At 52.7% G+C, this 14840-nt stretch overlaps 1 protein-coding gene across 1 annotated transcript; it reads right to left on the bottom strand.

Moving 5' to 3' along the window:
* Nucleotides 1-8218: 8218 nt before the first annotated feature.
* Nucleotides 8219-14396, bottom strand: CDC42EP2 (CDC42 effector protein 2). Its single transcript, XM_082748569.1, has 2 exons — nt 14226-14396; nt 8219-9707 (listed from the first exon to the last, which is right to left on the bottom strand). Exon 2 carries the CDS (start codon nt 9397-9399, stop codon nt 8755-8757), a length of 645 nt encoding a protein of 214 aa, XP_082604695.1. The 5' UTR covers nt 9400-9707; nt 14226-14396; the 3' UTR covers nt 8219-8754.
* Between the last annotated feature and the right edge of the window lie 444 nt (nt 14397-14840).

Raw genomic sequence — 14840 nt, 5'->3', positions numbered from 1 at the left:
GAGGGAGAGGAATAAGCTGACTGTGGAGCCTGATGGGGGGTTGGGGGGTCCATCCCACCGCCCCTGAGATCATGATGTGAGTCAAAATTAAGAATCCACCATTCAACCCACCCAACCACCCAGGCGCCCTCCATTTCCTCCTTTTTCAAGCCCTTTTCAGGGTCTCTGAGATGAACATTCTCCTGGCTGGTCTCTGAACACATTGACAGCAGTTCCTTCAGCCTCTTTTGCTGATTCTGTCCTTTGTCCCACTTTCATATGTCACAGTCCTCAGGGTGTGGCCTTTGGTGTTTGCCAAATACCTTCTGCCATCAGCTCCAAGATGCACATGTTCCCCGTGCCCCTCCCCTACTTTAATATTTCAGAATTGAGTGACATCTTACCATCACCGTGCCTTAAAATCACTTTTGGTAGATGGGGGTTGTGTGATATTGGACAGTGCCTACCCTGCACTCAACTCACATAGCAGGTGGTGGCCACTGGGAAGAAAAACCCAGAAACAATACTGGTGCAGTCTTTTACCTCTAGGAACTGAACGACTATGGGGATAAAGAGTATCAGAAATGATTCCAAAGCAGGAGTCGAAAGTTCATTGTGTGTTGTGGCCTGAATGTTTGTGATCCTCCCCCAATCCTCTGTTGAAGCATTAACCCCAATATGATGGCATTTGGAGGTGAAGTCTTTGGGAAGCTATTAGGTTCAGATGAGATCACGAGGGTGGGGCCCTCGTGATGGCATTAGTGCCCTCGTAAGAAGAAGACAGCTTTCTCTTTCCCTGAGGAAAGGCCCTGTGATGTCACAGCAGGAAGAGCTAAACACTCTGGAGAGTAGTTCTCTTCGGAGGAGAGTGACAAGAGGGGCCATAAGGTGGCTACTGAGGTGCTAGGAATGTTCTTTTTTCTTCTTCTGGGTAGTGGGTACATAGGTTGGTTCACTTTATACAAATTTATTGAACTACCCAAAACTGGGGCACTTTGCTGCATGTATATGTCAATAAGAAAATTTAAAAATATTAGAAATAATATAGAGGGGCACCTGGGTGGCTCAGTGGGTTAAAGCCTCTCCCTTCGGCTCAGGTCATGATCCCAGGGTCCTGGGATCGAGCCCCACATCGGGCTCTCTGCTCCACGGGAAGCCTGCTTCCTCCTCTCTGTCTGCCTCTCTGCCTACTCCTTGTGATCTCTGTCTGTCAAATAAATAAATAAAATATTTGAAAAAAAAAGAAATAATATACAGGTTAGTTCTGTGTAGATGGAAAGGTAGTTTGTGGGCCCAGAATCAATGCCTTTCACTTCTTTTAGGATTTTTTCAAGAAATGCTACATCAGGGGCACCTGAGTGGCTCAGTGGGTTAAAGCCTCTGCCTTCAGCTCAGGTCATGATCCCAGGGTGCTGGGATCGAGCCCCGCATCAGGCTCTCTGCTTGGTGGGGAGCCTACTTCTCCCTCTCTCTCTGCCTGCCTCTCTGCCTACTTGTGATCTCTGTCTGTCAAATAAATAAATAAAATCTAAAAAAAAAAAAAAAAAAAAAAGAAAGAAAAGAAAAGAAATGCTACATCACTGAGCAACAGATGCTCTGACCCAGTAACCAGTATATACAATGTTTCTCTTACAGGAAGGAACCAAGGAGTGGAAGTGGGGTGCGGCCTTTTGCAATCTCAATGAAGGACTTTTTTGCAAAGGCCCTATTTCTGGGCCTCTGGGTTCCGCCTGACCTAAGGGAGGAATGCTGCCACGAGGGGGCACAATAATGATTTCCCTAAATTAGGAGCTAAGACTGCCAATGGGTTATTTTTTGTTCTGCTTGCCACTGGGCAAGAGAGGAAAAAGAGGGCATGCTATTGGCTTGTGTGATTGATTCTTTTTTATTTTTTCTTTCTTAAGATTGAATTTATTTATTTGGAAGAGAGAGAGGATAATTGGACTGATATTTAGGAAGCTAAAACCCAAAGATGTAAGCCCAGAATTTGAAGCAATTTTTGTCCTGGGGACATTTACTGATCTGGGAGATATAACTGTGAAACTGAGCTGTTGTTTGGTGGTTTTGGTGGGGAGGGTTAAAAATCAAAACCCAAAGCCATCCCAAGGTAGGAGAATAGATACCCCACCATGGACACATACACACGTTAAGATGGGATCCTAACTTGTGTGAACTTGTAGCCCCAAATCATATCTGGGTGGTTCGGGGAAGCTTAAGCCTTGAGTTTGGATTAAAGTAGACCCATCTTTATACAGCCCCCGGTCACCTGACAGAAGCAAGAATATCTGGTATTGAGTAATAAGTTTTATAAATGAATGTATTGTCATCCTAGTCCCCAAATTATTTCTACAAACATGTTTTTCAGATATGACATCCAACCCATCGTCAAAGATAATCAGGCACACAGAGTAAAAAGAAACCTTGTGGGACGTCTGGGTGGCTCAGTGGGTTAAACCCTCTGCCTTCAGCTCAGGTTACGATCCCAGAGTCCTGGGATCAAGCCCTGCATTGGGCTCTCTGCTGGGTGGGGAGCCTGCTGCCCTTCCTCTCTCTCTGCCTATCTCTCTGTCTGCTTGTGATCTCTGTCTGCCAAATAAATAAATAAAATAAAATCTTAAAAAAAAAAGAAGCCTTGTACAAGGACCTATACAAAAACTATAAAACATAAATTGACCCACACAAAGATTTAACATCCGGAATTTCTGATACTGACCACAAAATAACACTGCTTATTGTGTTTAAAGGAGTAAAAAAACCGGGGCGCCTGGGTGGCTCAGTGGGTTAAGCCACTGCCTTCGGCTCAGGTCATGATCTCAGGGTCCTGGGATCGAGTCCCGCATCGGGCTCTCTGCTCAACAGGGAGCCTGCTTCCTCCTCTCTCTCTCTCTCTGCCTGCCTCTCTGCCTACTTGTGATCTCTCTGTCAAATAAATAAATTTAAAAAAATATTTAAAAAAAAAAAGGAGTAAAAAAACCAGTATAAAAACATCTGTGGGCGGAGCACCTGGTGGCTCAGTGTTAAGCTTCTGCCTTTGGCTCAGGTAATGAACCCAGGGTCCTGGGATCGAGCCCCACAACCAGCTCCCTGCTGGGTGGGGAGCCTGCTTCCCCCTCTCCCTCTGCTTGTCCTTCCCCCTGCTTGTTCTCTCTCTCTCTCTTTCTGTCGAATAAATAAATAAAATCTTAAACACACACACACACACACACCTGCAGTGGGCAAGTGGGATTAAGAAGTACCACAACATGGGGCGCCTGGGTGGCTCAGTGGGTTAAAGCCTCTGCCTTCGGCTCAGGTCATGATTCCAGGGTCCTGGGATAAGAGCCCCACATCGGGCTCTCTGCTCAGCAGGGAGCCTGCTTCTCCCTCTCCCTCTGCCTGACTCTCTGTCTACTTGTGATCTGTCTGTCAAATAAATTAAAAAAAAAAAAAAAAAGTGCCACGACAGAATTTTAAAAGAACAATATGGAACTTCTCCAACTGAACAGTGAGATAACCAAAATTAAGAACACAATGAATGCAGATTACTCATAACTGAAGAGACAACATAGAAAACCAGAGGCTAGGTAGGCAGAACTTGTTCTTAATACTGCATAAAAGACAAAAAAACAGAAAATACAGAAGTAGAGCCGAAACATTGATACATAGAGAGATCTAACATACATTTAAAACAAATGTTTTTATGAAGTTGGCTCCATGCCCAGTGTGCAGCCCAACGCAGGCCTTGAACTAGTGACCCTTGAGATCAAGACCCTGAGCTGAGACCAAAAGTCAGATGCTTAAACTGAATGAGCCACCCAGGTTTCCCCTCATATATATTTAATTGGAGTGTCAGAGGGTAAAGAGAGAGAAAGGAGCATAGGCAATGTTTAAAGGGGAAAATGACAATGCTGAAAGAGGTGTTTGTTTTAAAATTTTATTTGGGGCGCCTGGGTGGCTCAGTGGGTTAAGCCTCTGCCTTCGGCTCAGGCATGATCTCAGGGTGCTGGGATTGAGCCCCACATCGGGCTCTCTGCTCAGCAGGGAACCTGCTTCCCCCTCTCTCTCTGCCTGCTGCTCTGTCTACTTGTGATCTATCTCTCTGTCAAATAATTTTTTTTACATTTTGTATTAAAGATTTTATTTATTTATTTGACAGACAGAAATCACAAGTAGGCAGAGAGGCAGGCAGAGAAAGGGGAGGAAGCAGGTTCAATGCTGAGCAGAGAGCCCGATGCGGGGCTCGATCCCAGCACCCTGGGATCATGACCTGAGCCGAAGGCAGAGGCTTTAACCCACTGAACCACCCAGGCACCCCTAAATAAAATCTCTTAGAAAAAAGGTTTTATTTATATGAGCAAGAGAGATCGAGAGAGAGAATGAGCAGGGGCGAAGAGCAGAGAGAGGGCGAAGCAGACTCCCCGATGAGCAGGGAGTGCAGGAGGGGCTTGGTCCCAGGTCTCAGGGACCAAAGCCAGAGCTGAAGGCAGACTGGTAACCAACTGAGCCAGCCAGGTGCCCCTGAAAGATATGAATCCATAGATTAAAGAAGCCAAATAAGACTGAAGTGAGCTAAATAAAGACGTCTCGGAGATAAATGCTAGGGTATTTAGGATGAAGTGTTATAATGTCCACATCTTATTTTCAAAAGGTCAGGATGATAGTTTTTATAGGCGAAGAGATAAAGCAAATGAAGCAAAATGGTAAAAATGGGCAAATCTAGATGAAGGTGTATGGATGTACATTGTACTCAACTTTCAGTATTTCTGTAGGTTTGAAATGTTTGAAAATAAAAGCTTAGGGGGAAATAATCAATTCTATACAGGTAGATCCGCCGTTCTTTAAAAATGGAAGTCTGGGGACGCCTGGGTGGCTTGGCTGGTTAAGCCTCTGCCTTCTGCTCAGGTCATGATCCCAGGGTCCTGGGATTGAGCCCCACATCGGGCTCCTCGCTCAGAGGGGAGCCTGCTTCTCTCTGCCTCTGCTTGCCACTCTGGCTGCTTGTGCCTCTGACAAATAAATAAATAAATAAATAAATAAATAAATAAATAAAATCTTTTAAAAAAAGGGAAGTCTGGGACAACCTGGTAAAGAACCCTGAACCACCAAGACGGAGGCTGGAGGAAAAGGCTGAAGGCAAACTGGCTGGCCCAGTTAGTAGAATGTCTGACTCTTGATCTTGGGGTCGTGGGTTCAATCCCCAAGCTGGGGGTAGAGGTTGCATTAAAAAAGATAAAATCCTCAAAAAAACCAAAAAAAAAAAGTAAAAGAAAGTCTTTGAAGGCTAAGGGAATACGAGCTGGTTAGTAAAGGAGGGGAAGTTATTCATACCAGCTATGGTTTTGTAGAAAAAGTCTGTCGCTCCTACATATATTTCTCTTCTTGCTGTGGCAAGTATATTTTTACGTATTTTCATTCTCCCATTCTTCTCTCCTTCTTTCCACTCTAGAGTCTAGGGTGTCTTGGTGGTAATTAACTTTACCACAGAGTTCATAGTTTGCGAGACATTGAGATGGGCTAGTAAAGGAAAAATTGCAGGAGGAACGAACATCCGTGAATCCTGGCCTTGCAAGCGGGTGTGATCATTGGCAGATTTTGAGTCGTCTCCCTTCGGAAGAAGAGTGAATATATTTTCGACAGAAAGAGTAGATGCTTTGTACTAGGGAGGCTTATATTATTTTACATGGCTGCCTTGGTGCAAGCAAGGATTCCTTGTTGAGTTCATCTGATGTTTCAGGTGTCCTGTCTCGTTCCCCTTTTCCAGCCTGACACAGCAACCCCACGTGCCCTCCCAGCGCCCTTGGGTGGGGGTGTCTGACGCAGGCTGGGGAGCAGCTCCAGGGCACCCAAGACAGGCATGGGCGCTCTGACCTCGGCTCAGGTCCAGGGCAAGGTGTGGTCTTGCAGCTGGGCAAAGCTCTAAGGAAGGTTTGCTTTTTGTCTTGTCTTCCCTTTCCAAGGCAGAAGGGACAAGCGTTTCAAGCACCAGGAGAGGGAGCCTGCAGGCAAGGAGCTGCTTACCTCTTACCTACGAAGTCCTTTTGCCTTAGCACTTTACCAGGGTCTGGGGTGGTAAAATTTTCAAATTAAACAGACAAGGGGTGCTTGGAGGGCTCAGTCTTTAGGTGCCTGCCTTCAGCTCAGGTCAGGATTCCACGGCCCCACATCAGACTTCCTGCGTGGCGGGAAGCCTGCTTCTCCCTCTGCCACTCGCCATGCTTGTGTTCCCTCTCTCACTGTGTCTCTCTCTGTCAAATAAATAAAATCTTAAAAAAAAAAATTAAAAAGACAAAGTGTAGCGGGGATGAAACATGACGTGGGTTCTATGGAAAATGGGGGGGGTGATTCCTCAAGAAATTAAATATAGAATGACATAGTATGACCCAGTGATTCCACTTGTACGTATATTCCCAGAAGAATGGAAAGCAAGGACTCAGACTGATGTTTGTGCCCCAATGTTCATAGGAGTCTTGTTCTCGATGGCCCAGAGGTAGAAGCAACCAGGCATCCACTGAGGGGTGAATGGATACACGACATATGGGATAGACAGACAATGGAATATTGTTCAGCCTTTAGAAGAAGGACATTTCAACACACATGGCAGCAAGGATGAACCTCGAAGATGTCAGGCTAAATGAAATAAGCCAAAGGACAAATACCCTGTGACTCCACTTACATCCGGTCCCCAGAGCAGTCACGTTCAGAGAGACAGGAAGTAGATGGGGGTTACCAGGGGCTGGGGGAAGGGAGAGCGGGGAGTTCGTGTTTTGTGGGTATGGAGTTTCACTTTGGGAAAAGAAGAAAGTTCTGGAATAGATGGTGGTGATTGTTGCAGAAGAACATGAATGTATTAATGCCACTAAACCGTACACTTAGACATAGTTAAAATGGTCAGTTTCATATTGTGTATATTTTAACACACACACGTACACAGCCCTGTGGCCAAGCAAAATGCCTCTGGGTCCCATTCAGCCCCCACTATGAAATCTGACACAGGGAATGGAGGCAGGAAAGGCTGGGGGCAAGGTTGGAGTCTGGGATCCGCAGGGTCAGAAGGATGGAGAACCAGTGGTTAATGGAAGCAGGGGACAGCCAAGGCTTGAACTTGCCTCCAGCCACCCGTGTGGCCTGTACCGATCAGACACAAGCCCCGCCTTAGCCCTCTCCCCTCCTCGATCCCCGCGTCCCTTCCCCGTCCAAGTCTCCTCACCCCGCAGTGGCTTCTTCCTCTCTGACCTTCCGTCCATCTTCCATTGGCTCGGGCAGTGACCTGCTAAAACCTGGATCTGACCATGTGTCTCTCCTGCTTAAAATCCTTCTACAGCTCCCCATTGCAAGCAAAGCCGTTCCCAGCGGACTCCAAGCTGTTTCCCCAGTCCTGCCTTTCCAGAGCCCCACGTTCCTTTATGTCCATAGCCACTTTGGAGTACCTTCCATGTGGCAGTTCATAAACCTTGTCCCTAACTTTTCCCACAACCCTGCGAGGTCAGGACCACTGACCCATTCTAGAGATGGAGAAACTGAATCTCACACAGACTAGGTCAGACCCAGAGATCCACACGCTTTTCACCACTTGGCGGCTCCTCTGTCATTCACTCTGGTGCCTCAGTGCCTTTGCTTATGCACGAGTATATCTTAGCCTTCAGGTTTGGGCCTGAATCATGTCTGACCATCCTAATGGGCCCTCTGCCCCAGGCATGCCCGATCTTGTTTTCTTTACCGTTGTTCAACACGGTGGGAAATCCTCTTACCTGCTTACAAATTCAATATTCTTTTTCCACTAGAATATGAGCTACAGGAGAGCAGGGATTGCATCCGTCTGACATCCCCGGCACCGGGAACACGCTTGAGTGCCCCCTAACTGCTCACTAAATAGTGCTGATGAGCTCCGTTTGATCCCTCCTGGCCCCAGGTCTGGCCCTCCCTCCTGCACGCGCCCTCAGTCCTCTGATGCTGGTGCACCTGCTGGTCCCTTGCACCAGGGCTTATTGTTTCATTCTTGGGTCGCCCCCATCGACCCCAGCAGCCTGGGCATGGCGCCTGTCTTACCCCAGGGCTCAGCCACCTCTTGTAAACACCAGAAGCAACACTGCAATATCCCCAGGTGACATTTGGTTGGTTCCTGCTCCCAGGTAGAATTTTTCAAAGGGGACCAAGCTTTCTGGGAGTGGGGTCCTCCCCGTGCCTTCCCAGGTCAGCCCATGTCGCAGAGACCAGTCTGCCTTCTGGAGGAAAGCTAGGTCAAGGGTGTAGAGAGCACAGCTACCAGCAGCAGCAAGTTTTATTGTGACCAGAATCTCCTGGTCATGGGAGGGGGATGGGGCCGAGGGACATTTGGTCATCGATGCCATGTTCGTAGTCCAGGACATGGAACCGAAGGTCTGGCTGGCTATGCCGTGCCTCCCCCAACCGTGCCCTGCCCCCAATCAGGGCATCCCCCGGGGGCTGAGACAGAAGGCAGGTGGAAAGGGGAGTCCGTCTTGGCAGAGCCCTCATCCAAGGGAGGTGAGGGAAGGAGGAGCAGTTGGCGGTGGGGGTCCAGCTGGCCCAAGATGCTCAGGGCCCTTTGGGCTGGCTTCTGCAGGTGTCCTTAGTGTGTTTTAGGGGAAAGCAATGAGGCACACTCTGCCCCTAGGAAGAGCCTGGGAGGGAGGGAAAAAAAGGCTCAGAGAAAGAAATCACTGGCCAGCGACCACGCAGTGGGACCTCGGGAATCCTGACTTCTAGGCCCGGGCTGCATCGCCCCCTGCCTCCCAGCATTCACTCCAACCTGAGCACCCGGCCTGGCCAGCCTTGGTCCTACGTGGGGATCTGCATGTGGCCCAGGTCCTGGTCCATGATCTGGAGGACGTCGTCCAGGATGGAAGGCCCCAGGTCCACGTGCAGGGAGAGCAGGGAGCTGGCATGGGACAGGAAGGGCTCCTCGGCCCCTGACTCGGGGGTCAGCCCATTGTGGGCAGAGTCAGCCTCTGGAATTCTCCAGATGTCCACATTGCCTGCCTCCTTCGGGGAAGGCTGTGGGGAAGGCTGCGGGGTCTCCAGGTGCAGGCGAGGGGGTTTGGGTGGGGCCTGGCTTGTGGGCAGGGTGAGGGCCTGGGGCCCACCGATGACAGGGAGAGAGATGGCGTTCTTGAGCAGAGGGGATGGCCCTTCGGGGAGCTCCCGCCCACACAGCGTGGCGGTGCGGGTGAACTGGAAGGGGAGGTCGAAGGCGCCACCCTCCTCAGGTCCCTCGACGGTGGTCCCTGGCAGGAGGTGGAACTTGCCCTGTAGGAAGGAGATGTCGCCGAACATGTCGCTGCCCCCGCCGCTGCCAATATGGATGGTGTGGCGGAAGTCCCCCAGCGGCGGGCTGATCATGTCCGACGACAGCAGGTCCCGCAGCTTCTCCTTCTTGCCCTTGCGGCTGCCACGCTTCAGGTAGATGGGCACCTTGGTGGACATCGTGACCTCAGCGCCCAGGCCCGGCTCCTGGCGCTGGGGACAGTGGGGACCGCGGCCTCCTCTCACGGCCTTGGCCACAGACACCAAAACCTTGGTGAAGGGCGAAAACTGATGTGTGGGATGTGACCGAAGATGTCCCAAGGGATGAGAAAAAGAAAGAAGTCAGAAGGCTGAGACAACAAAAATCGGTTTCTCCCCCAAAGAGTTGAAAGTGCTCTGGAAAATTAGCAGCAGCAAAGTGGAACTCTTGGAGACAGCCGCGCTCTCCCGTCTTGTTCTCACGAGGGTCTCCCTGGGGGGCTGAAGAGCTGAAACACCAAAGGTGCAAGTCAGGGACAGAAGGACACAAGGCAGAGGCATTGGTGTCATTTCTGAGGCCCCCGCGTCGGCCCCAGGAGCCCAGGTGCGGCCACTCCTCTGCGGGAAGCCATGTTGGAGGAAGCACGTGTTCGCTTGCAGACTCACTGCCCCTGGGAGCCTGGATCACCAGCACTGAGCCCCTCTCCTGTCCAGGAGGGAAGCTGAGGCCTGGGAACCTGGGTGACAGGCCCAGAGTCATATCCAAAGTCCTGGCTTTGGTCTCTCGCCCTGGGTTTCTGGCTCTGCCCATCGCTGTTGCCTGGGTTCTGCATCAGCTGTGTCCCAGGACATAGCAACTGTCAAGTTTATGTGGGGAGGTCTCTCAGACCAGTCTTGGTCCCCTACTGGACCAATGAGAGAGATTTTGTGAACTCTGTCTCGGCCACCTGCCCGTGCCAGGCCTGGATACGTGGCAGGTGTTTGGCCAACAGAGCCGAATGACAGACGCCTTCGTTGGGCCCAATCTCATCCCACCCAGAAGTGAGGTCATGCCGGAGTGCCCCTTCTTTCCTCCGGGTTGGCAGTTCCCAGCTCCGGGAAGGAGTCTGCCATAGTTACTGTCCCTCCACCCTGCTCAGCGCCTGACGGGAAGATGCAGTGGAGGGTACAAATATTTTGGGGGGCTCTGCGCTGTGCCTGGCATTTTGCGGAGTTCCTTGCAAACGCATCTCATTTAGTCGTTGCTATCAACCTCCTCGCATCCCCGTTTGAACACCCAACCCAGAACACATGTTGCAGGGATTTGCACAAGGCATTGACGAGGGAGAGAAGCAGAATGCAAAAGGGTAGTATGGAAGATTCCATTTCTGGGGCACCTGGGGGGCTCAGTCGGTTAAGCGCCCGACTCTTGGTTTGGCTCAGGTCACGATCTCAGGGTCATGAGATGGAGCCCTGTGTCAAGTTCCGCCCTCAGCAGTGAGTCTGCTTGAGACTCTCTCTCTCCCTCTGCCTCACTCAAACGTGTGCTCTCTCTCGCTCTCTCTCAAATAAATAAAGTCTTAAAAAAAAAAAAAGATTCTATTTCTGACAGCAGTGACCAACTCCCCTCTGCTCTGCCCCTTCCCCGTGTAAGCACGCAGGTATGTGTACCTACAGATATGACCCGAGTAGGATTATACCCTACATAAAAAGAGAGAACATGGGCGCCTGGGTGGTTCAGTGGGTTAAGCCTCTGCCTTCGGCTCAGGTCGTGATCTCAGGGTCCTGGGATTGAGTCCCACATCGGGCTCTCTGCTCCACGGGAAGCCTGCTTCCTCCTCTCTGTCTGCCTGCCTGTCTGCCTACGTGTGATCTCTGTCTGTCAAATAAATAAATCAAATCTTTAAAAAAAAAAAAAAAAGAGAGAGAGAGAGAGAACCTGGAAGGCCAGCAGGGGGTTGTTATATGTAGACCGCAGTAGGGGGAGGGGGAAGGCAGGGAAGGGGTTTGGAGTCAGTGATATGGCAGGAGAGGAGCGTCCTAGATAAAAACTACCTGTAATATTTGGTATTGTTACTAGAAAGTGATATATGTAACTGAAAAAAGGATGGTTGGCAAAATGCTGATGACGGTTCTCTCCAGGTGGCAGATTTCAGATGGTTTTGCCTTTCTTCTTCATACTTTTATAAGCTCCAGATCTGAATAATAAGCATGTGTTACTTAGGTGCACATATAATTTGTGTAGTCAGAAAAAAATAAAGCTATTTTTAATGTGGAAAAAATAAGTGCACTGTGGTGGGGTGTCATGCTGGCTTAACAGAAGAAGGAAGCATGGCAGGCCCTCCTTGGCGTTCCCACGGTTGGGGATTGGCCTTGAACGTGGATATGAGAGCCCAGATGTGGAACTGGAACACAAAAGGCAAAGAAATGTGTCCAAGGTCGTCCAGAGGGTAACCAGATGAGCCCCCTTCCCCCACTGACCCCTCCGAAGGCTGCCAAGGGGCTGAGAAGGTAGGAAAAGGGCCAGGGAGGGGTGGAGAAGCAGCTCGGAGGCCTGGCCTGCTCCTAGGCCCCATTCTCCTCTGTCCTGGGCCGGCTGAAGAAAGAATGAGGGGCTGGCAAGAGAGCAGGAAGGCGGAAGGAGGATGCAGGAGAGGCAGAGTCCCAGCTCCCAGCCCAGGCCCTCACTCAGGAAACCCCACCCCAGGACCGGACACTCCAGGTCAGTCACACTGAGCCACAGGGACCGGACATCTTGCCCCTCCCTGAGCACCTGCGGTTTAACAGGAAACAAAGGAGTGACTCTCCAGTGGCAGAATTCCAGCTAAGCTCGGAAGGAGCTGAGCGGAGGGTGGAGGGCGGGGGAGGCGGTGGGTGCCTCGAGGTCCTGGGATCGCACCCCTCACTCATGGAGCGGACATTTACCTGTGATCACCATGCTAGACCTGGGGGCACGCCAACAGCCACCCGACCTGTGTCCTTGGCAGGCAAGCAGTCCTGGGGCAGCTTTTCCCTCCTTTGCACTCACGAAGAGTGGGGCGGACTGGTGGGATCTGTCATCCCCCCCACCCCATCACAGAGTGCGCCAAGAGAGCCTGTGTGTTTCCACAACAAATTGGGCGTCCCTGACAGCTGTCTCGCTCTGAGCCAGATGTACCCGCCCATTTCCAGATGTGGGGAGAACTGGGGCTGGGGGGGAAGGGTTGGGCCAGCGTCAGCCACCCAGGGGAGAGCTGGGAATTGCAATCATCAAGCCCTAAGGATTCGGATTTGGCAAGCGTGAGACCCCAGTCTCCAGCTGCCCTCACACGGTTCCCATTTGAAAGTTCCCAGGCACAGCACGGTGGGTGTCACCACTGACTTCTACAGAGGCAGAAGCTGAACCTCAGAGACCTTAACGTTGCTGAGGCTGCTCAGCTGGGAAGAGGAAAAGTGGGCCCCAGTACCCAGCCAGGTCTCTGTAGCTCTGATGCAGTGGGCCACCCAACCTCTGAAAGCTGGGGAGCAGGAAAAAAAACAGGCTCCCAGCTGGGAGTGGCTGGGGCCACTTGGTCCCCAGAATGCCTCCATTTAAGTCCATTTGGCTACTCCTCTCCGCTAATTTGCAAGGATCCAGAGATATGAGAATGAGCTCTCCATCAGGACAAGGCTATGGGGGGCTGGGAAGGGGTGGCTTTCCCCAGAAGTGGGAGGAGCAGATGGGAGCTTGCCCTGGAAAGGAGCCTTGGGCCTCCTTCGGAGAGAATGACTTGCAGGAGGCACAGCCCCTTACCTTGGCTAGGAGTACTAGTCCACTCCCCATCACCGGTGTTCAAAGAGCCAACCCCTGACCTCGAAATCAGGAGCCAGAAATTGAATCCATCTCCATCTGGGACTCTCTGTGACCTTGGGCAAGACACGTCTCCTTTCTGGCCCTCACTTTCCCCATCAATAAAATGGACTGACAAAGCCATCACCAGAAGGCTACTGGAAGACCATACTGCCACAGTTACAAATGAGAGATGTAGGACAGATGGGGTTGGGGGTCCCTGTCATTCATTCGACAAACAGCTGTAGGGCCGGCCTTCCTCAAGCAATTTGGTTATCCGGGGACAGTGCTCCGAACAAGATCAAAACCGAATACTTCCACCCTCCAAGCGATCGTCTTCTCCCGCCTGCCCTGGAGGCAGCCTGCGAGTCCCGCTCGCTCGCGGGCGGGAGTCTCCCCGGATCCTCGGGGTCCCTGTGCGGGGCGGCGCTCGGCTTCACGGCCGCTAGGTGGCGCTCGCTCGCTCTGTCGCCCAGCATCTCAGAGGCGTCCCTGCGCGAGCCAGGGTCTCGAGCTCGCTTCGGGCTCCAGGCAGGGGCCCCCCAAGGAGTGGCACGTTCGCTTATCAGATGCGGATCGTCTGGGGGATGTTCTTCTCTTGGGGTGCTCTGGTCTCACAACCAGACGGTAGGGGGGGAAAGGGACGATCGGGGATCTTGCCAGGGTCTCCAAGCTCTGGGAGGAGCCTCCCGCGTGCTTTCCGGCCTGGGCGATGTCCGAGTGTCCGCTCGGCGCAGGGCCAGAGCTCGGGCGAGCAGGCCCCCACCCCTGGCTCCCGCGGGTCGGGTTCCTCAGCCCCAGCTCGGGTTCCCTCCCCGCCCTCTGCCGGAGCACCCAGCCCGGATCCGTTTCAGGACACTCGCGGCCGCGGCTAAAGATAGGAGGACACATCACCATCAACTAAAAATACGACCCCCAGCCCGGGCGGGATCGCTGGGCGGCGGGAGGGCACTCCTACGTCCCGGGTGTGGGGCGGAGGCGAGGGCTCAGGGTGAAGGGCGGGACCACGAGTTAGGGTTCGGGATGCGTTGCCCCTTGCAGGCGGAGGGGGCGCGGGCGTGGCCGCTGGGACGGACACGCGGGCGGGAAACACCGTGGAGCCCGAGGCTCCCGGGAAAGGACATGCGCGGGGGTGACACAGGGGCCGGGGCGCGAGCCAGGACGGGGCGCCACGGGGTGGGCCTCTCAGGGGGACCCCTGGGAGTCGCGGACGGGCTGCAGAGTCCCGGCCCGAACTCACCTTGACGCGCGCAGGCGGCGGACCCGCAGTCGGCGAAAGCTCGGGAGCTGGACGGCGCGGTTCTGGGAGGCGATCCCGGCGGTGAACTCACAGCAAGATCGGTGGCCCCTGAAGCCCCGCCCCTGGCCCGCGGAGCCAATGCCCGGGCCGCCCCCAGACAGGCCCCGCCCACATCCCCGCCCCACTAGGGGCCCAGCCTGTGCTCCCCCTTCGGTGGCGCCGCGCCCAGGTCCCGCAGCCGCGCGGGCGCGGGGTCCAGGGCAGGCTCGGGTAGCTGCGGGCGGGGCGGTGTCGGGTGCTCGGGCTGGACTCTGCGGACTCCGGCTGCCCCCATCGGAACCAGAACTCTCGGTATTCGAAGGACCGAGGGGGCGGCCGCCGGAAGACCGAATTATAGTTCTTCGTAATTCACCGAGCGTCCTTGGACCCGTTGCTCCGTGGAGGGCTGGGTCTGGGGAGCCGCCCATCAAGTGTATTTGGTGGCCACTAAGGGAATGACTGAGGCCTTGGAGGCAGCCGAGTTAAAATATTAAACTTGAGAGAGCTTTAAGTTTACGGCCCCCTAGAAAAGAGAGCACTGAGGGTGTGTGGGCAAGGTGGCCTGGGCACGCCCGT

The sequence above is a fragment of the Mustela nivalis genome, assembly GCF_964662115.1.
Source record: "Mustela nivalis genome assembly, chromosome: 9".
Taxonomy (NCBI): Eukaryota; Metazoa; Chordata; class Mammalia; order Carnivora; family Mustelidae; genus Mustela; species Mustela nivalis.
This window is presented reverse-complemented; position numbering and strand designations above follow the sequence as displayed.

Excerpts from the sequence above, each read along its gene's own strand:
- CDC42EP2 (XM_082748569.1), bottom strand. The coding sequence starts at position 9,399 with ATGTCCACCAAGGTGCCCATCTACCTGAAGCGTGGCAGCCGCAAGGGC.